Source organism: Hibiscus syriacus, unplaced genomic scaffold (genome assembly GCF_006381635.1).
Source record: "Hibiscus syriacus cultivar Baekdansim isolate YM2019G1 unplaced genomic scaffold, ASM638163v2 tig00110983_pilon, whole genome shotgun sequence".
Taxonomy (NCBI): Eukaryota; Viridiplantae; Streptophyta; class Magnoliopsida; order Malvales; family Malvaceae; genus Hibiscus; species Hibiscus syriacus.
This window is the reverse complement of record NW_024062937.1, coordinates 15,602-37,543: the sequence shown is the minus strand read 5'-3', so window position 1 is coordinate 37,543 and position 21,942 is coordinate 15,602. Positions and strand designations below refer to the sequence as shown.

At 34.8% G+C, this 21,942-nt stretch overlaps 2 protein-coding genes, 1 long non-coding RNA gene and 1 pseudogene across 3 annotated transcripts; 2 read left to right on the top strand and 2 right to left on the bottom strand.

Annotated features, from left to right (window-relative positions):
• The first annotated feature begins 231 nt into the window (after window positions 1–231).
• On the top strand, window positions 232–836 carry LOC120148635 (annotated as a pseudogene).
• Window positions 837–1,793: 957 nt separating this feature from the next.
• Window positions 1,794–2,104, top strand: LOC120148636. Its single transcript, XR_005518388.1, has 2 exons — window positions 1,794–1,876; window positions 1,959–2,104. It is a non-coding gene; the product is annotated as an uncharacterized LOC120148636 (long non-coding RNA).
• Window positions 2,105–2,767: 663 nt separating this feature from the next.
• LOC120148631 (transcription factor bHLH51-like) lies at window positions 2,768–3,938 on the bottom strand. The gene is made up of 2 exons (XM_039161704.1): window positions 3,690–3,938; window positions 2,768–3,362 (listed from the first exon to the last, which is right to left on the bottom strand). The coding sequence occupies exons 1-2, from the start codon at window positions 3,921–3,923 to the stop codon at window positions 2,910–2,912; spliced, it is 687 nt and encodes a 228-aa protein (XP_039017635.1). The 5' UTR covers window positions 3,924–3,938; the 3' UTR covers window positions 2,768–2,909.
• A 5,976-nt stretch (window positions 3,939–9,914) lies between these two features.
• On the bottom strand, window positions 9,915–20,037 carry LOC120148640 (clathrin heavy chain 1-like). The gene is made up of 30 exons (XM_039161708.1): window positions 19,993–20,037; window positions 19,568–19,772; window positions 18,758–18,846; window positions 18,540–18,618; window positions 18,265–18,392; window positions 17,724–17,822; window positions 17,520–17,628; window positions 17,037–17,116; window positions 16,725–16,952; window positions 16,569–16,634; window positions 16,038–16,154; window positions 15,759–15,956; window positions 15,554–15,670; window positions 15,330–15,389; window positions 14,956–15,042; window positions 14,776–14,859; window positions 14,542–14,676; window positions 14,380–14,442; window positions 14,194–14,298; window positions 14,012–14,124; window positions 13,668–13,920; window positions 13,437–13,573; window positions 13,079–13,357; window positions 11,995–12,997; window positions 11,368–11,853; window positions 11,097–11,267; window positions 10,837–11,022; window positions 10,450–10,572; window positions 10,191–10,301; window positions 9,915–10,070 (listed from the first exon to the last, which is right to left on the bottom strand). The coding sequence occupies exons 1-30, from the start codon at window positions 20,035–20,037 to the stop codon at window positions 9,915–9,917; spliced, it is 5,112 nt and encodes a 1,703-aa protein (XP_039017639.1).
• Window positions 20,038–21,942: the final 1,905 nt, after the last annotated feature.

Here is a 21,942-nt window from a genome sequence, read left to right as displayed (position 1 = left end):
ACATTTTAAAAAAAAAAAATAAGACTCCTAATGGAGGACCAGATTAGTAATTTTATAAAACTTTTGAGAGATAAAGTGAGTGCTTTTTTAAAAGATAAAGAGTAATGGAATTTACACGGTTTGTTAACTTTATCGTTATTTAGATTTACTAATTTAGGTCGGCCGTAAAAAGCTGAAGTAGCTATAAAACCAAGATTTGGGACAAAGATCCTCTCCCCCTAATCGCCTAACTCCCCCAATTACCGGACATGCTTCAATCTACACTGTCATAAAACTCCTTCCAAAAGAAAAAAAACTTTCTCCTCCTCCTTAAATGGCTTCCTCCCAACACTCCCACTCGTTCCACTGTCACTACGCCGAGCTCGAAGACCATCACCTCCGAATCCGTGGCCGAACCCTCTTCATCATCGTCCTCCTCATCCTCATCACCCTTATTGTCGCCCTCGTCTTCATTTACGCCCGATGGGCATGCAGATTCAATCGTAACGCGATGTTCCCTACGTCCCACGCGCTTCCAGATCCTCAGCTGCGAGGGCTCGACCCTGCTGCCATCAATTCCTTGCCGGTAACTATGTTCACGCTCGAGATAGCGGTTCAGACCGAGAGCTGTATCTGCCTTGGAGTGTTGGAAGATGGGGAGAAAGTTAGGTTTTGCCGCCCTGTAACCATTCGTATCATCCCGAGTGTGTTGATCAGTGGCTCAGCAGTGAGTCGAGTTGCCCGCTCTGTAGGGCTTCTCTCCGAGCTGAGTCCGATCAGCTTCAAGTTGTTGTATCTCAATAACAACAGCGAGATTAAATTAGTACTTTTTTGTCCTAATTTGTATTTGTAAATGACGCCGGTCCTTGTTGTAAAGCATCCATTCACACTAATTGTTGTGTGCCTGGTGCTCCAGAATCTGCTCAATGAATTATTTGCTTTTCTTTTAGAAGTAAACGAATATGTTCATTTGTTGAGTGAATAAATAAATAAAATTCATGCTTATTTGCTCTAAACCTTATTTGAATTGTATCTGTTTTTCTATATTGGTATTTATCTTTTCCTTTATTTTGATATCTAAATTATTGTTTTTGTCCATTTATATTTAGCAATCTTATTAATGATTAAATAACAATATGTTATTAATAAATGAAAACTAAAAGGCAAATATAAATTAAAAATGCGATGGATTGTCCGTAAATTGTTGACATTGGACATGAACACAAGTCATAGAAAAGAAGACAATATCATTGTTGGGTAGTTCAAACATCTATTGGACAAGTACATGTCTTATCTTATTATGTATAAATTATAAATTTAATCTATGTATTTTACTTTAAGTATGTTTTATTTGATATCTTTTAAATTTTAATTCTGATAGAAACAATAATTGTTAAATTTATTAAGTCAAATTATATTATTTATTATGTATAAATTTTATTTAGTTTCTGTTCAGTAATTTAATTATTTTAAATCTTATTTATATTATTTATATACTAGTTGTGTAAAAAATATAATTTTAAAAATTAATAAATAAATAAATATATAGAATGGATTCATAAATTAAGCATAATATATTGTCTAATAATATAATTTTATCTAGTAAAATTAATTTAAATTGCATAATTAATTTTGGAAAATAACAAAAATCAATGAAATTGGGTAAAAGAGTATTGGACCTAAGCTAGCTTAACCTAAAATAAATTAGTGGCCCAAGTCATAAGGTCTTAACAATTGCCTAGAAGCCTTTAAGCCTTAGGGTTTTACGCTTTTTTATATAAAGCTGAATGCTAAAATTTTAATTTTACACGCAGCTGTCACTGTAGAAGAACCGAAACCCAGAGATCAGAGTGCGGAAAGAAACCAATTTCGAAGCCTTTCAGCCATGAGAGCTAAGGTAAAAGAAAAAGGACCATTCATTAATTATTTTTATTGAGATTTTGAAAAATGTTCTTGTTTTTGCTTGGGGTCGTTGGCAGTGGAAGAAGAAGCGTATGAGAAGGTTGAAGAGGAAGAGGAGAAAGATGAGGCAAAGATCTAAGTAGTTCTTTTAATTCTTTTCTTCACAACTACTTGTTTGATGGGTGCTTTTTGTTTTAATGGATTAATGGTGTCTTTTTCATTTTCATGGCTTAGTTTTCTTAATTTCTTGTATCTTTGTTCAACCATTTTCATTTTATTGATAAATCTTGAGCTTTTTTTGCTTTAAGATTTGTCCTTTTGATGGCTTTTTTTTTATTGTAAGTTGCAATTGCATGGTAAAATCATTGCAGATGCTCTTAGATCTTTATATGGAATGTTAAACAGTAGACAAAAGTCACATTATTAGTAATTTGGGGAGGAAAATAATTTTTTTGACAAAAATAAGTACCAATACAAAAAAACTGGCATAGTTTAAGTATCGGTTTGTAATTAAACCAAACAATAAATAGGGATGTGGGACTTTATGCAATTATAATTCATACAAAAATGTACTCAATGCTTTATGTACAATTAAAACCAACATTGAATATACAAACTAATCAACACAAGAACAAATCATCAAAATGAAAAGAGCAAAACTTGCGTTGATTTTATCTGCGAATGGAGTGTAGGTTATATATAACCCGAAATTTTCGTCTTGAATTCAATCCGACTCAACATAAATATATATTTTTATTTAACAAAATAAGAATCTAATTGAAAACGCAAATTGTAAACATATTATATCAATTCTCCTTAAATATATAGAAAAATATATATTATTATCCTGGATCAGACTTGATCGAAAATTTTTCATCCTATGTTCGACCCAATATTACCCTTTACAGCACCTCACCAACTCGAATCAGTTTTTATTTAAAAAAAAAAACCAACTCTAAAAAATCAGATCGAATTGAAAACCTCGGGTTGAAGACAAATTACCATGGTTGTGTATATGTATAATTTGTTCATTGAGAAAAGTGTGGAGGCAAGAACAACCTTAGTCGTTTGCTTCTGGATGTGGATGCATCCGATGATAAAGCATTAATCCTGTTTACAGCCACATTCAAGGAGTGTTTTAAAGTTGTCATCGAAGCCGAATCCGAAGCACCCTCTTTATCACTGTTATTATCACAAACGATCAAATCGCTTTTGATTCTTCCACCTACACTTGAAATCTCAGCATTAACAATGCTTAGCCTCTGCCCTCTGAGCACTTGGATGAGCTCCGCAAACACTTCCGGCCGATCATCGCAACAAACCGACACCCTCATTAACATCTTGTCTTCGGGAATGCCGCAATCGACGGTTACTTCATCGGTTTCGGTCGGTAGAATGAAGACTTTGTTGATTTCGGCTGCTTTTCGCTTTAGATCCTTCACTTGCTCTATTGCACTTCCTAATAACGCTGCCTTGTCCATCTGCATATTAAAAGAAGATCAAGCTATGCTTTTAGTCCCTCTACTATGCTCAAAATTGATATTTAATTTGGCCTCTCTATTTTTATAATTTCATTTGTTAGTCCGAATAGTTAACAAACAATAACGTGTAGTAGTCCAATAACAGTATTAATTATTTGGATTAACTAACGATATTGTAAAGGTAAAAAAAATCAAACTAAATAGAGGCTAAATTACAAAGTTGAGCATAGCATAGGGACCAAAAACAAAATTTGAACAATAACAAAGAATTCATCTAAATATCAGTTTCCAGCATTGCAAATAGCCAAAACTTTCTGCAAATCGTACCTTGTTAGACTTGGGGATCAGTTTCCTCAGAGCTGCAAGCTGTGCATTAATCCGATCCCTCCGCCGCTTCTCGGCTTCGCTATGGCTCTTGGAAACGGTCGTAGCATCGGGCGTCGCCGACGAAGGGAAACCGTGGCACTGGGCCGAGCTTGAAGCCGAGAAAGGAGGCTCAATCGGCCATGGAACTATGAAAGAAGAAGATTCAATTGGAAAGGTTTGGTAACAATTCTCCATATTTGCAACAACGTGGAGATGTGGGTTGGTTTTTATTAGGCATATCTATGATTGAGGCACTGTTGATTGAGCTAATAATGGTTGTGATGCTCATATTCAAGATGGAGATTGGTGTGATCCCTTCTTTCAATTTTTTATCGGTCAAACCAAAATCATGTGTTGGCCATTTTCGGCTGTCATTTCGACAACGATTTCAACTTTTCTTTTAATTTTTAATCTTTTACGGCTTCATATGCAGATGGTCCATGGACATGGATGAAAGGAGTCAGTTCTTTATTCACCTAGATCATGATCTAAAATTTAAAGGGTTTTTTTTTTACCTCATTTCGATTAGTTTTGATGTTTATTGTTGTCCCACCTACTTTGAATTCGATTTTTTGAAGAAAGGAGCATGCTCTGGAAAAAGCATCAACTGCAATGCTTGGTGGAAAAAATTGATTGTTGGGAGCTCCCATTCAATCATGATTCAATAGTGATCTAATTGATATATTTTGTAAGAAGTTGGGGGTCGTGGAACATGTCTTGTTTTTGCTTTATGTACCTTATGCTTATCCATGAACCATTTCACCTTTCTCTTTATTTTCTTCATAAGAAAGATAAAGATGTCACTGAACCTCACAATGAAGTTCAATTTGTATAATTTTTGTGTTACTGTTATTATTTGTATCTAAAATTTCACTTTATATTTGTAATTTATTTTATTAGATAAGATTACAAGAGTTTAAATTTTTTATCTCGGATATAATTGAAGTATCTCCAGATAAGGCTGGATCGAAAAATTCTAAGTTATCTCCTATATAATTCATCAAGAGTTTATCTCGAAGATGGAAGAGTTTGGTTTTTTTTTTTTTTGTCGTCTCTCATTTGATTCTCTCTATGTTTTAATCATAATCTCATGGAGCCCTCACAAAAGAAAAGAAAGGGGGCTTAAATGAGCATCACCAATTAGCCAAAATGTAGGGTCCTGAAACTTCAATTCATTGGGTTTGATATGAAATATCATTCATTGGATATTAGGTTCACTACAAATGTTAATATTTGTACATCCATCCTTGAATATAATGTTAGAATCTTAAAGAAAAAGTGTCTCTGAGTACAATGTTAATATTTAGAGATAAAAGATTGATATTAGGTTTCTTTCTCGAGAGTGGTTGACTGGTGATGAATTTTTTTAGTTCAACGATGAAAAAGAATCCTAAAATATATGTATGTGTCAAGAAAAAACAAAGCAACAGCCAAGCTTTTCGGATTTGGGAGATAACATGTCTATGACTAAAACAAGGTGAGCATTCGAGCAAAGCAAAGTATTGTGCTTTCTTCTTCTACCTCTTGCCTCACACAATCACTACTCTTTCCATGGTTTCTTCTTCTTCTGAATTGAAGTATCAAGTTTTCTCGAGCTTCAGAGGTGAAGACACGCGCCTTAACTTCACCGGCCATCTACTCCAAGCTTTGAAAGACACCGGAATGAATGTCTTCTTCGATGAAGAAAAACTGGAGAAAGGGGTGCAACTTTCACTAGCACTTTCCCAAGCAATTGCAGCCTCCAATCTCTCGATAGTCGTTTTGTCTGCCAACTACGCTTCTTCGAAATTATGCTTAGCCGCTCTCTCTGACATCATGGGGCGCAAGGGCTCTCAACAGCATACTGTTCTTCCCATCTTTTACCATGTTGACCCTTCCGATGTATCGGTGGAAGTTTCAGAACATCCTTTGAAGAGCATGAATCAAATAGGCTACTCGATGAAGTCGAGCGATGGAAAGCTGCATTTATTGACATCGGTAAATTAAAAGGGTGGCACATAGACGGAGGCAAATGCGAAGGTAACTATAAAAATATACACTCTCATCTTCTTATAATTTGATTTGTTTTTCTTTTTTATTATCACTTTTTTCTAAAATTATTTTACAGACCTGATACCGAATACATTAAAGATGTCGTTCAATACAATATGTTATAGAAAAGTTAAATAAGTCTAGAAGTGTTTGCGAAGAATTGGTTGGCATAGATGATCAGAAAAAAATGATTTTGAAACTGATCAAACAAGGAGATAATCGAGTAATAGGACTTTGGGGAATGGGTGATAGAGGCAAAACAACCCTTGCTGAAGCTGTGTATAATGAAATCTCTCATATGCTTCAAGGTTGTTATTTCCTTCAAAATGTTAAAGAGAAACAAGGGAAAGAATCTTTACGAAATGAGCTTCTTTCAAAACTATTGAACTCGGAAACTTGTGTAGACACCCCCCCCTCAACAACATAAAATCAATTCTTGTCCTTGACAATGTTAATGAATCGGACCAAATAGATTTCATGGGTGTTAAATATTTTGGCGAAGTAAAATTATTGTAACATCTAGAGATAGACAAGTGCTTAAGAATGGAGGAGCTGACTAAATACACGAGGTAAAGAAGTTAAACAATCATTTGCATTCAAGATGTTGAATCCTACTGTTGATTTTCAAGATCTATCGTACAAGTTTGAGCAGTACGCCCAAGGCAGTCCACTTGCTCTTAAAGTCTTGGGTTCTAATCTAAACTATATAAAAAGTGTAGAAAAGACTGGGAAAGCGAGGTAGATAAACTAAAGGAGTATGCACAGCCAAAGATTTCACAGATTTTGAAGAGTAGCTATGACGGGCTGGATGAGCTAGAGTAGAATATATTTCTTGATATAGCATGCTTCTTTAACTGGGAACACAAGGATACTGTAGAAACAATTCTAAGTGGTTACTATAAAGATGTAGTAAGTGGAATAAACAATTTGGTCGATAAGTGCCTACTTGATATCGGGTATTTTGAAAGTATTTCTATGCATGATATGCTTGAAGAGATCGGAAGAACATTTTTCGCCAAGAATCTGCAGGTATCTACAGCAGAAGAGGTGGACCAAAAGTCTGCAGTCTACAAGAAGAAGACTGTTTGTTTTTTAACGTCTGCAGACTGCTAAAATAAGCTGAAATATAAATAAACTGATTTTTTAAACTTAAAAGAGTTTTGCAATATTGAAATTTAAATAATTTTAGTTTTATAATACTGAAATTTAAATAATCCATACAACTACAATAATAAATTTTTTAAAATAAATCAATCCATATTTTAAAATAAATCAATCCATATTTTAAAATAAAATTTTCCATATTTTAAAATAAATCAATCCTTAGTTTAAAATAAATCAATCCATATTTTAAAATAACATGCAAATCTTGCAGATGAAGCTGCTGATAGTGAATCACTTCCTGATGAGCTAAGGTATCTTTGTTGGCATTTTTATCCCTTCAGATCTTTATCACCGAGTTTTAATCCAAAAAATCATGTTGCGTTGAGATTACCATACGGTCACATGGAACAACTTCGGAATGAAGATAATCAGGTATTTTATATTTTTATACAGCACAAACTAAGTAGATAATGCTATGGAGTAATAGAGTTATTTTATAGTTTCATTATGCAGGATCTTGTTAATTTAAGGACAATTGATATTATTTATTGCAAGAAACTAAGGAAGATCCCTAATCTATAAGGAGCCATCAACCTTAAGGGCCTTGTATGCATAGGGTGTGAAAGTTTGGTTGAACTTCCTTGCCTCGATCATTTGGTATCTCTTAAAGGGTTTAACTTTTGGGGATGTCATAAACTCAACAAATTCCCTGAGCTACCAAATGTCATTTCTGAGCTGGATTTATCAGACATGGGAATAGAAGAGTTGTCTGATTCGATCGAGCATCACGTCGGACTTAAAAAGTTAGTTGAGGAACTCGAAAGTAAAAAATGTATCGAACAATATTCTAAGTTGGAATCTCTTCGTGAGCTGGATTTTGTAATTGCAAAAGCTTGATTCTTCACTGTGGTTACCAGATGCAAGTCATTGCACATCGTTAGAAAAAGTATCCTTCACTGATCATAATTTATACCGATTCGATTCTTTAAAAGATGGTGATGAACAGGTTTACTTGTTATTTTGTAATTGCAAAAGCTTGAATCAAGATTCAATTAAAAGCATCGAGGCCAATGCGGTACTTCAAATTCAATCCTTAGCACAGAGATGGGCAAGGAGGGAAGAGGGAAGGATAAAGAAGACAGGGAGACGTGGACATGATTACAATAGGATCTTTTGTCGAAATCAATTGTTTTGTTGTTTCCCGGGAAATGAAATTGCAGCACATGAGTTTGAGCATCGAAGTGTTGATTCTTCGTTAACCTTAAAGCTAGCCCCAAATGAGTGTAGTTGAAGCAGATTCTTGGCTTTTACTATCGTCTTGTGGCCGATCTAACCCCTGGAAACCAATGCGTTGTTTTGTTCTGTAATTACCGAGAGCTGCAGGCGGCAGAAAGTTCAGTGGCAGGTGCAGCATTGTTGATAAGAACCCATGCACCTACGACGGTGATCATGTGACGATTCTGTTTAGTGAGAATCTGATTATAATAGACGATGACTATGAGGAGGCGTCATTTGAATTCCACATCAACAATGATTGTATCATGGTAAAGGAATGTGGTGTTCATGTATTTTACGTGGGAATGGAGGCAGAGTTGAGGATACTAAGATTGCAAGCACATCCTAGGAGAAACGCAGCCGAGTCAGCTATTCCCATGCCTTTTGACACTGGCAGTCGCCTTTTTTTTACCCGTTCCGAACCAGCTAGGTGTCCTAGATAGATATCATTTGCCCCCTTTGAGCAGCTAGCAATCTTCTGCTGCTCCATGGTTCTTGAAAGATGCATGTGACCGACACCGAACATGTAATGAACACTTATCAAGTGGCAGATCCAGTAAGGCACGAGTGTGAGTAAATGCATTTTAAAATCCGAATGTGAATAATTGCAGTACTATTTAAAATAGAAAAAGTCATGAGAAAATGTAGCATATTTTATGAATCAAGCGGTCCAAATTTTGGTTCATTTAGATTGATATTATTTCAGGTACTCGGATGATTAATAGATTTGTGACGAGTCACACAAATGAAGACAAGAAAAAGCTTTATGACAATTTTGCTGAATCAACACTTTAAAAAATATCATTTTCACAATTTTCATCTTATAGTAAAAAATTGTGAACAATTTTAAAATAATATCTTATTTTGATCGAATATACAAGTTCACATGATCATATTTTTATTAGTCTGATGAATTTGTCTTTATAATTTAATGATTTTTAATCTTTATGTTCTTTTAAATTTTAAAATTTTATACTCTGACCAAAACATTAACCAAGATATTAAATAAATCAAATTCTACAATTAATCTTACCATGCTTAAATTGTAAAATTACATCAGGATCATTTCAAGTTGTAAGTTAATCATATGAATAGCTTATTATTTGTATCAAAATTGAAATTTAAAAATTCTAAAGTATAAAGCACAAAATTACATGAGAATTAAATCAGCTAATACATAGTACAATTATTGAAGATAAATTTTGACATAATTAGAGGTATTGCACTTCAAATTTTAGTTCAATTATAGGAATGAAACAATAAATTTAATTCAATTACACATTTAAAAAAAATCAATTCATTTTTATGTTTGACGCATATAATTGTTTATATACGTAAAAGTACATGTGAAATGTTTAATTCACATTGCGATGATAAAGGCAAGATCAAGTGTTTTCCTTTGCATATACGTACTGAGGTCAAATTCAAGATGGGAAGGAAATAATACTACAAAAAAATACAAACTAAGAATGAAACCCTTGATCACCCCCCCCCCCTCCTAGTCTCTAGTAGTGTAACACCCCCGCCCCCCAAAAAAAACGCCTTACAAAAAGGGGAAAATATTACAGAACATTATCACACCCATTTAAAAACACTAGAATACCATTATTTCAAATTGATAATACTAACAGTAATTTAATAATTCGAAGGTGTCCACTCCTAACGAAATGCTCGCTAATAGCACGTTCCCCACCACCCAACCCCTTTTCCCCCTCAGGAGCAACAAATATGGTTTGGGTAAATAAAGATCTTCAATCAGAACAAACCTGTTTCGACTTAATAGCTGCCCATTGGTGGCATGCCATAAGGTGGCATTGGAGGCATTCCCATTCCTCCCATGTAGGACTGAGGTGGCGGTGGTGTAAAACCTCCTCCCATACCCGGCATTGGTGGTGCAGGTAAGGCTAGAGGTAGCAACTGAGCATACATATTCTGCAATAGAAACAAAGGTATTTATTTTGAAGTTGTAGGTAATCCGAGAAAGGGTAGATAAAAACATCATTGCTAAAACATGGTTGTCATTTCGACTTTCTATGTTTTTGTAATTTATACCTGCTGCGCGTTCACTTCCTTTTCTTCTTGTTCTTTAGCCTTTACTTCCTTTTGAGCCTCGATCTTATCCTTGATAAGTTCATCAACTTTGCTGGTATATTCACGAATAAACTGGAAAAAATACGTACTCGTAAGAAACAATTCAAAACCAAATAGAAGGCTCGTTAAGATCAGTCAAAGAAGCCTTGTAAAAGCGTAGCTAATAAAACCCCCCGATCAAATGATGTTAGATAGGTGAAAGAAGCATCAAAGAAATCACCTGCAACATATATGGGAATGCGAAGTCGATCATATTGTGAATCCAGGCTAGCTCAAGAACAACATCTGCTCGAATCAAGTCGTAACAAACAAAGAGGCATGATGCAAAGCATTCCTTCTTTCCCTATAAAATGAACATCATTTTAGAAATTACATCCAATTCAAAGAAAAACAACAATACCGAAACAATAGAAGAGATCCACCATAGAGTAATAGGAAAGCATCTTTTAAGAATTTCATTTTCCATGTCATACAGCCTGGCTAATAACTACGCTGATTTAAGACTTATACTAGCACTCTGAGAGTAACAAAAGGAATCGAGCAAACTGCAATTAGGTCTACCAGTTGACCAACAAGGTGTAATGCCATACTTAATGAGTTCTGATACCTGTTCAATGAAGTAAACAAGTAACTCCTCGGCAAGTTCACGATCACCAGACTGTGAAGCTGTTTCAATTGCATCTCTGTAATGGTTGTCTTTCTTTGACAAGGCAATGGATTGCTTCCATCTGCCCGCCTTCTTGTAAATGTATGCGGCAACACGCCTCATCTCAAGCAGTTCATGTTTCTCAATCTACATGAGCAATTTGAAAACAGAATCAGAAGCCGAACTCACACTAAACAAACAATGTAAGAAAGGTACTTCACCTTTTGTGCAAGGCCAATCTGATCAAAGTTATCATGCAAGTCAATAGATTCTCTCAATCTATCATAATCTTCTTCCTCTACATAAATCTCATTCAAAGCCTCGTTTACAGCTGACACATTGTTGCTTTGAACAGCAATCATGTATGGCTTCACAAGTCGTAGATGACCAGCCTGAAATGCCAGGAAACAAGTCAGCCCAAAATACATTAAAATAATACTAAAGTCAATACTACTTATTTCAAAAAAAGATCACATCCAGCCAAAATTGAACCTTTCGCATAATATCGACTACACGAGTGTGGTCCACGCGAAGTGCAAGCACGTTCAACATGTCATTTATAAGATCAGGGTGTTCTTGCAGGTAGAAGTGGACAGCCTTGTAATAAAGTTCAACACTAGCAACTTTGATAATGATATCTTTGAACTGCATATGATCCCATGCTTCAGGAGAGTGGTTCATAACAGTAGTTGCAGCGTTATCGAACTCATCATATTGGATGTATAAGTAGGTAAGTTCCTTCCAGTGCTGCTGTTCATCACAAGCTCTTATCAGCTTGGGAATATTCAGACGAGTAGAGAACAATTTAATGTGCTCCATAAGCTTCTCTGGACGATATCTGGCATACAGAACTCCCAACTCAGTGAAGATCCCCATATGTGCACGTTCGAGTCCTAAACCACTCTCCATGAGCGAGATTAACTCATTGAAGCATCCTCTGTTCTGATAGTACTCACTGACTTCTTCTAAGTCATCCACCTAAAAAAAAACCGAAAAACACAACAAAATAATCAAGGAAAAATGGTCTTCAATACACAACAAAAGAAGAAAAAGGGAACTGAATGTGCAAAATTATCAACTGTTCCTAAAACTTGTAATTCAACATAAAAGTAAACTCACCTGTACAATGATGTTAAGACCACATATCTGTGCCAATCGGAATTCCTCCGCATCAACACAAGCAAAGCAAACCTCTTTCCATGTCTTTGCGCTGTTTGCTTTGCGCGCTGCATCAACAGCACCTTGGAATTGTTTAAGCCTCACCAATGTAACAGCCAATTTGGCCCAGTTCGATATAAATGTAAATATTATTTTTGCAGCTTCATATAGGGCTTCGTCAAACAACCGGTCACCAACATTTTGAAGATTAGCAACATTTGGCATGAGAATAAATTCTTCAATTTCACCAAGTCTATCAATCTTTGCATAGGCATAAATAAGTTCACTGTCCACCTTGGGCTCCTTGACTTTCTGCCGAACCATCAGAAGATACCTCACCAAATCAGTGTAGATATCAGCATCCTCAGAAGCTCGGATAACATCGAGGAACTGGGTAGCATCATCAGCACGAATAAATGATTCAATTGCATCGCTCACCAGCCCCTCCCGCAGTTGAGCCTTTGCAACCTGACTCCAAACAGCATCTTCTTCGACTCTGAATGCAAATTCCACAGCCCGATCAATGCTTCTAATATTATCCAATAATACATTGACAGCCTGCACATTTAAGTTGAACTTTTTGAAGATAGCAAAAGCTTCTTCATACAGTTGAGCTTCAACGGCCACTTCTCCGACTGCAGGTCCATCAAAATTATCTAACCTATTGATATAATCCATAACTCTAGATGGATCTGCCTTTATAGCTGTCAAAATAAGTAGATTCTGCAAATTGAAGTTCCCACTGAATGCAGAGTTCTGGAGTACAATCTTCTCAAGAAGCTCAATCAGTTCATGCGGCAGGTCAGCTGTCATGAAAGCTTTAACAGCTGCGGATACTTGTTCGGGACTCTTGCTTTCTGGCAAAGCAGTCGATACAACCTGATCAATTAGCTGCCTCCTATATTCATTCTCAGGATTTAGAACCTTCTCCCAAAGATCACCATCCATCCTTTCAACAACATACCTGTGATCAAATGATGATAAGCCACTTTAAGAAATAATATTGAATACATTATCATCATAAATAAATTAAAAAATTACATACCTAGCCTGCAATTTAAACAAGGAGTTCTTATTTGTGACATTTATAAGCTCATCATCACATTGGCCTCTTCGGTAAGCCACAACTGCCAGGGTGGGATCACGCTTCTCACAGTACTTACCAACAACCCGAGAATCGTAGTAAGGGTTGGTTGTGAGGAAGTGCTCCGGATTGTTATTGCTATCAATGATAATTTTACCCAGAGCATTGTGAACATGCACATCTTGGCTTCCCTCACTCACAAGGTGCTCCAAGAACTGTGTCAATAGACGAAGTCGATTTCTGGAAATCAAAAGCCAAAAAATGAGAATCACATAGTAATGAAAGAAGGAAAGGTCACGAATACAGGAAAAGAAATAACCTCTTCTCACATTCCTCCACAAGGGGCTCAACTGGAAGCAAAGAACGGACTGAAAGGATGAGACCCTTTATAAAGTCTTCAGGACATTCATCGTCTAGCAACTGCCCCACTACCAACGGAGCATTCCCTGGGTTAACCTATAAAAAGAAGCAAACAAGTTCTCAATTACTTGAGTTTAAATTAAATTCATGCAGTATGGCAGTATATAAATAAGGCAGAAATATCACAAACCTTCTGCACATAACCTTCAATGTAACGTAGCATATTATTTGTATAGAGGTAGTGAGTGAGATCTGGAACAAAACCAAATCGATCACAAACATTAATCAGTGGCCTAGCATCCGGAAGCTTGGCCTCCATCAAGAAGTTCTTCGTCTTTTCAGCATCATAAAAGTTTGACTCCCTGGTCATGCGCTCAACCTCCTTTATTTGTCCAGTTTTGGCGGCTGCCTCAATGTACTTAAAGTGTATATCAGGGTCCTCGCTGTCCCATAATCAGAAATAAACATCTTAGTGAGTTTCAGAAATGACTGCTCTTAGCCAACAAAGGAAATTGAGTTTACTAAATAAATTACCTTGAGCTCAAATAAGAGCCCAGGAAAAAGTACAATCCTTCATAAGACTTGAATTGCTCAAAAATTTTTATGCAAGCATCAACACCCAATTGCTCACAATACTCCTTAGCAACCTGCAGACACAGAACTTAGCCTTTGGTGATATATAAAGAATTAGCATGCAATCAGATAACACCCTTTACCTGCACAATTATTTGAAGGTTGCCTCTAAGATTAACCATCAGAAGGTCCTTCATGCACTCCAAAGCCCATTCACGTGAAAGAGTACCAAAAAATTCAACAAGCGTCTGAAACAGAAGTATTATTAAAAAACATGTCAGGAGCTTCTATACTAATTTTACCAAGAGATGAAGATAGTGGACATGTACCTGTTGCTCAATAGCATGTGTATTCACGATGACACGTTTAATATCTGGTAACTCAGTGTAATGCTGCAGAAAAGGCATTACATTAAATCACGGATATACAATTAATTCAGTGTACATAATCAGACATAGTACAAAAGGTATTAATTTTAATAAGATGATCACCTGTAGAGCTCGTACATACAGACCAGCTTTCTCACAAAGTTGTGCAATTCGGGGACGGTCATAGTGGCTGAACATTCCATTTGCTAAAATGGCATCAGCAACATTTGGAAATGTTACTAGATTGATTTCCAAGACCTGCAGATAAAAGAAAGACAAAAGAATGTTAGTAAAATAAGAATATTATTTAAAACAAACAAAATTAGATTAGCTTAACCAGCATTTTAAAGAAATAACCTTTGTTTGAAGAAAGGCATGCTCTGGCAAATTTGGTTTCAAAACATCTAATAGAAATGCAGTAGCTTCCCGTATCAAGTTCCTCTGGATATAAAAGGCAGAAATCCAAAGAAAACAATCTCATATATTTGACGGGAAAAATAGGGTTATTTTTTACAAACAATTCCATAAGCATCAAACCTGAAGAAAAAGATCAGTGATTGTGTTGTAATCAACTGGACAACCACCCTCCATTTGAGACATCATCAATGCAAAATTAACAGCTCCCTGCAATTAAAACAATTGTTAACTGATCCCCTTTGAAAAAGGTAGTTTTCTACTTGAATATTACACAGATCCGATCACATCAAAATGTCCATAATAATATTTATTGGAAGGCAAACAATGAAAATAAACTTCTGATGTAATAAGAAACCATAATATTCATAAACATTGACCTAATAAGTTTTAGTGAACGGGTTTAACACATTTGACAATATTTATCAATTGTTCATATGATTTTACATGTTTTTAACACCTCCAAATACTAAAGACTGCAGAAAATGGAAACGAACCTGTGGATCTGTCCGAAGAATTGTTTGCAGAAGGAACAAGTAGTCAGGAGTGTACCCAACCTGAGGAAACAGTTTAGTCGTGAATATTTGATACATGCATTCACCAAAATGTAAAGAACAAGTTGGGGAAATACTCCCCCTCTTGATAGGGCAGTAAAAAGGGAGATCGGAGAGCATCGCACTATAAAATGCCAATGCAAATAGAGAGAGAGTGTAGCAGTCACCTGTTTTGAGTAAATCAAGATCTTGTCAAACTCCCGACGTTCAGCGAAAGCTGCAACAACTTTTGGCGTTGCCCTAGCTTTAATATATATTTTCAGGGCAAGATCATTGTCCACAGTCTACAACAAAAGCAAAGTGATAATCAGAAAAAGGACAAGAGAGAAGGTGTCAAATCAGTCTCAATATTTTAGTGGGTACAGATCGAACCTTCACAAGGTCTCCCAGTTCTTCACTGCATTCCAATTTATCCTCAGCCAACCAATTTTCCAGAAGATTCTTCTTGTTTTGGTTTACCACAAGCCGGGATAACTCTAATGATTCAAATTCATTGAGCTTCCCTTTAGTTAGAAGTGTACCAAAGTATTGCAACAGTGGTGGAGTCTGCCCAGCTTGCACTGGAACACTCTGCAGAATTCGGGTAAATGATTCTACTTTAAATAAAATCAACACAACATAGAAACAACGTGATTAAGAAAGAAAAATGACCTGAAACTTCGCAACTGTATCTGGAGTGCGAAGGATCCCTTGTGGAGACTCGGCAGCAAGCTCAGCAGCTTCTTTATACTTGGTCTGAGCAAAAAGTTCTTGAAAACGTTGGACAACCTGAGATATAAAAAAATCAAAGAGTCAACATCCTAGTCTACAGCAATAACAAAATCATCTAGAACTTGGTTCTAAATAAAGTTAAAAGACAAATTGAATAAATTATATAGACATTACAGTTAACAAAGATGCAGCAACACTAAATCTAATCATGCAATATAATATAATAAAAATTTTGGGCGAATCAAGACAAAAGGCTGCATATTTTCAGTCTCAGCATATAGAAGAAATCCCACATCCATAAAGAAAATTATCACAAAGTATCCCTCCCAGTTAAAATAGAAAATTTCTTTTGGATATTAATGTCTGGCAACTAAAATTTGATAATATGAGCCTCTTACTCCTTGATTATCATCCCAATGCAAAAGCTTTCACAAGCCATGGACCAGAAAATATACAAATCAATCCACTTACCAGGTTCTCTGCACCAGGAAGGTTTCCCCTTCTAGCCAGATTGACAGCAAGCTCCAAATTGTTTAACTGAAACCGAAAAACAACCACAAATCATTAGCCAGCATTTCCCATTTTAATGAAACCAGAAAACAGAAAAGAAGAGACACAAAAACATACTTGACCGCTGACAAATGGTATTATTGTAGCTTCATTTACAGTAGCCAGCAACACCTGACCTCGCCTGTTGATGGCATAAAACCCTCCGACCGCTGAAGCTTCCGAGGTTAAAAATATTGGGTCTGGGCTGATTTTATTTCTGTATACAGCAGTCGCTGTCTCTAGATCATAAACAAACAGCAGCCCAAGTTTGGTGATCACGTAAATCAAACTGTATTTGTGGGATATCTGCAAATTATCAGAAACTTGTGTTACTATTGGCACAAATAATCAATTGACAAACAACAAACAAAATCTTGGATCTTATGCTACCTGCATTGCAACTGGAAAATCATCTTGAAAATCTGGTGGAAAGAATAGATCTGCCTGTTTCTTTGAAAACGATGGCTTACCTGCAAATATATACAATCTATTAGAAGATTGGAAATATGACTGAAAGACACATAAGAAAATATTATAGCTACTATGTTGATTTTGAGAATGGTTATAACCAATGCTTAAACACAAAACCATTAAAAATTCTAACTACGAATAGTCTTGATCAAGATCTAAAGCTAAATATAGACGCAAGATTCAATTTCTGAGTTAAGACTTACAAATATTACAAAGTAGTGTCCCAACTTAACTTGCCATAACTTGAAGCATATTTTAATTGGACTTTTGATTTTTCCAACAATGGAAAGGATAATGGAAAATCCTTTTACTTCTTTTATTATTTGTTTAAAAGTTCCTTCGGTTTACTCTTGTACATAAAAAGACGAAAGCAAATTAAAACAGAAAGAATAGCAAACTGACCTGGCTGGGCACCCAGCTCGATTACATGTAACTTAGATGTAACCTGCCCAGCATTAAAACTCTTGGTGGAAAACGAAATAAGAATAGAAGGATTCTCATTTCCTGGGACCTGCTCAGCAGAACCACGCATATATGAAAGGTTCTTGTCAGATCAGTGCTTATAGTATGTAGCAAAATAGAGTAAAGTACAGGAAATCCCCTTACATTAAATTGAGCAAATGAGGCAGCATGTGCTTCAAGAACTTGGCTACGCTGCTGATCAACAGAGAAAAGTTGCATGTTCCCCTTAACCAATTGTGGCCTCTAAAAGAAACAATACACATAAGTCAAAATCTGAACTTTGTAGCGGCATCAGAGATAGTTTTCAAAAGAGAGAATTTATAACTAATAATGACTGCAAATGAGAACAATATTTCCAAAATTAGAGAGACAGAATGAGGATTGAGAAAGGAAAATAAAAATAAAAAGGGTAGTTAAGGATGCAAACCCAAAAGGATACCACAACAGACAAAAGAAATTGATTCACAGATATCACTACAGCAGTTTGAACCATAGAAAACATAACAACACAAACATAGCTTAGGGATATATCATGAAAATAACACTTTAAAAGCTCTTTATTCTGGCATATTACAAAATGTAATACACATTTCACAATTTTCAAATTCCCAAAACTTATAAATGAAACAACCTCTTCACAGCAAAAATAATCATCCTAAAAAGCATTAATACGGAAACCACATACCTCAGGTGCTCCAGGGGCAATTCCAATCAAAACCAACCACTTATCCGAAGGATCACATTTATAGTTTATTATCTGATTGTTCACCAAATTAGCTGTCCTCTCAAACATCTTAACTGGCTCAGAATCACCTGCCGGGAGTGAGATGCAATGAGATACATGACACCAAACAAATTTTATACAGTAGATAAAAGAACACTAAAAAAAAGATGAATTTTTAGGACTGAATAAAGCACAGCTGTCTGTGATACTTGATAGGCAATAGAATAACATCTAACCTTCAATTGACCAATGATACACAGAGGTCTGTGTGACCAGGCCAAGCATTTTGGGGCTAATCCATTTCCAAAATACAACCTGAGCACGAACCAACAACAATTTGCTAAGCTCATGCAATCAAGTTCAACTATCATCGAGGTACAACAAATGTTCAGAGAAAATGACAGAAAATGGAACCATTAAAAGAAGAAAAAAAGAGAAAGCAGAAAAGTTTCACCTGTTCAGGCATCTGATGTGATTTCATTTTTGCTTTCATCTCTATGTTAAATATTTGCAAGTGATCTTGAGTTGTTCCTGGAAGTTGAGCTATAAAAAATGTCAAAGCAAATTAGTACAAAGCAATAGATAAAGAACAAAACTCAAATGATACAAAAATAATAATTAAGAAAAAGAAAGATATTTAACTTTTTTCCCACAGAAAATACTATCTCTAGTGTCTACAAGTATGCCAAGCACATCATGACTAGAATTTCAAGCATTTTTTTTCCTTCCTGGACAGAAATTGAAGCAATTTCTGCAGCGGGAAGAAACAAAAGTGCACTTATCTCTGCTAAGTTACTAACTAGCTGTTGCTAAAAACTTAAATAAAGAGCTGGGGAAATGCAGAAATGCAAGAAACGTATACATAAAACAGTCATATTAAAAAAATTAGCCACTACAAAACACTGTAGTTTACAAACACCAGAATGTCATAAACAGGGTCCTTACTGTAAACTCCTATCACAATCATTTGTTCATTTCAGAAACCAAAAAGGAAGTAGCAAACCAACAACCAAAAGGACTCTTTTATGTATATTTCAAACAAGTAGCAACTACGAAAAACCACTCCTATACAACTAGAGTCTTGATCAGCTAGAGCCCAAACTAATAGCATAAGGAAAAAGTTCAACAAGATCGATACAAAATGGACTAAACAGAACAGACATATTTGAGATACATCCTTCCAATGAATAAGACAATCAATTAAAAGATAAAATTCACATGATCCAAAATAACTAAACTTCTGCTTATAGTCAAGAAAATCAACCTTTCAAAGCGAGGATTCTAGAATTCGGATTCATAAGAGCAGAGTCTGCCGAAATAGGTCGTCTCAGCGGTTGCATTGGCATGCTCATGTCAATGATCACAACACTATTTTGTGGCGCCGTTTCTCTCACACAAATATACTTCTCAGATTCCATAGTAACATTCGTGAATGTGATAAATTGAGGACTAATACCAATGCTCGGAAACTGCAAACAAAACGACATCGTTTCAGATCACTCAAAATCCTCACTATTTCAAAACAAAAATAGAAAGTTCCATACAGATCTAAGCAGCTCTTACAGATATTACGCCTAAAAAGGCTTAAACAAGTATTCGATTCAGCCCGAAAATTCGCTATAATTGAAATGAATTCGCTATAAAAATCACTTGAAGCAAACGAGAAGTGAGTGAAACGAGAAGACTTACAGTCAAGACCTCCTTCATGGAGATGGGAGCATTGGCGGCCGCCATGGTGGCTCCGATCGACGTTGAAGATTCACGAATTAGAAGCAGATCTTACGACAGAGATAGAGAGAAAGAAACAAGAAAAAAATCTATGCTAAGGAGATCTGATTCAGAGATTAAGAACAGTTGAAAAATCTCGGAGATTGAATTTTGTTGAATAAATGAGGAAAAGCAGCGATAGAGATCTAATATAAGGCACTCGAGAAAAAAAACAATAAAAATGAAAATAACAACGAAGTGGAAAGGATGTGTGAAAAACGTGCCACCTATGGACTACAGTGTTGTACGAATTTCTGGCTCTTTGATGTTTGATATTTAACATCAGGGCTCCGGAAAAATGACCCGACCCGAATTGTTTTTTTTAATGCTGATCTAATTCTGATTTTAGTCTTGTATATTATGTTTAAATTCGACATTTAACCCTGTTATTTTAATTTGATATAATTTGATATCTCTTACTAATAGTATTAGTAGGTCTAAATTGCTAATACTGCTAATTATTATCATAATATTGATAATGTTTTTGCTTTTATTGAATGAATACATAATCAAAATCATATTAAATTAAATTATAAATTTATATATCTACATAATATAAAAAAATTCACATCATCAATTATGTAGTAACAAATAACGTTTTACAACTGTTAATAACATTTGCATAATGAAAGCTTAGACTCCTATTTCAAGTGTAATGGAAAGAAAAGTAAATGTTTAATATTATTAGTAGAGATGTGCAGAATTCGATTCAAGAAAAATTAATTTAAAATATTTAAAGTTATACAAGTAATTTGAATCAATTCGAACAAATAATTTTAAATTTTCAAACTCAAGAATCTTTATCTAAAATTTTAATTTTATAAAAATTCTAGTTACAAGTAATTTTTAAAATAATTATCATCTTCTTATATTTACTCAAAATTTAAATTCGTGTATTTAAATTTTAATACAAATTATGGATAAAGATATAATTGCGTTTACCTTATATATCAATGCGTCGTTGGTGCTTAATTTGCGCAATAAATTATCTTATATTTTCTACTCTACACTTTTAGATACCTACTGTTAAAAAAATATATTAAGTGACATGTGATATGCTTAGGATTTTTTTAAAAAATTAAATAATATTTTATTTAAATATATATATATATATATATATATATATATATATATATATATAATTATGATACGTGTAACTTAACATTTATTTAGGGTATAATTTCAATTTAAAATATAAACAATTATTAAGATATTTAATACATTAAATATAAAAATGCTAAAAAGTTAAATTATTAAAAAATTAATTTAAGAATCACACCGAGTGTAAAAAAAGTTTAGGGACCATATTATTTTTTTCAAAAGTTTGAGGGTTTTAAATACTATTAAATCAAAAAATTATTGTTAAAAGTACTTGAACATTCGTAAGTTAAGTTAAAAATCTAGATTTCATATTTTTTTCTATTTTTCAAAATTCTAAAATAATTTTAATGAAAATACTGAAAAATCTTTTTTATGTTTTCATATTTCCACTTATTTTTGTTTTCATTTTTTAGAAATTATTTTATAATTTTACCACCAAACATGTTTATTCAATGTTTTCTATTTTCTAAGAAAATGAAAATAGCCTACATTTTCCTAAACCAAAAGGACCCTAAGGGGATGTTTGTTTACTTCAGAATGATTAAGCTCTGAATGATTCAAATGTTGAATGATTCAGAGGCTCTGTAAGAATTAGCTCTGTAAGAATTAGCTCTGAATGTGACATGTTGTTTGATAATGGCTCTGAATCATTCAGAATGTACTTCTGTTTTGCTGAATCAGTCAGCACTGAATCATTCAAAGGTGCGAAATAAACGCGTTGAATGCTGAACGGTTCAGCATTCAGCGCTGAATGGTTCCATTAAGAGGCAA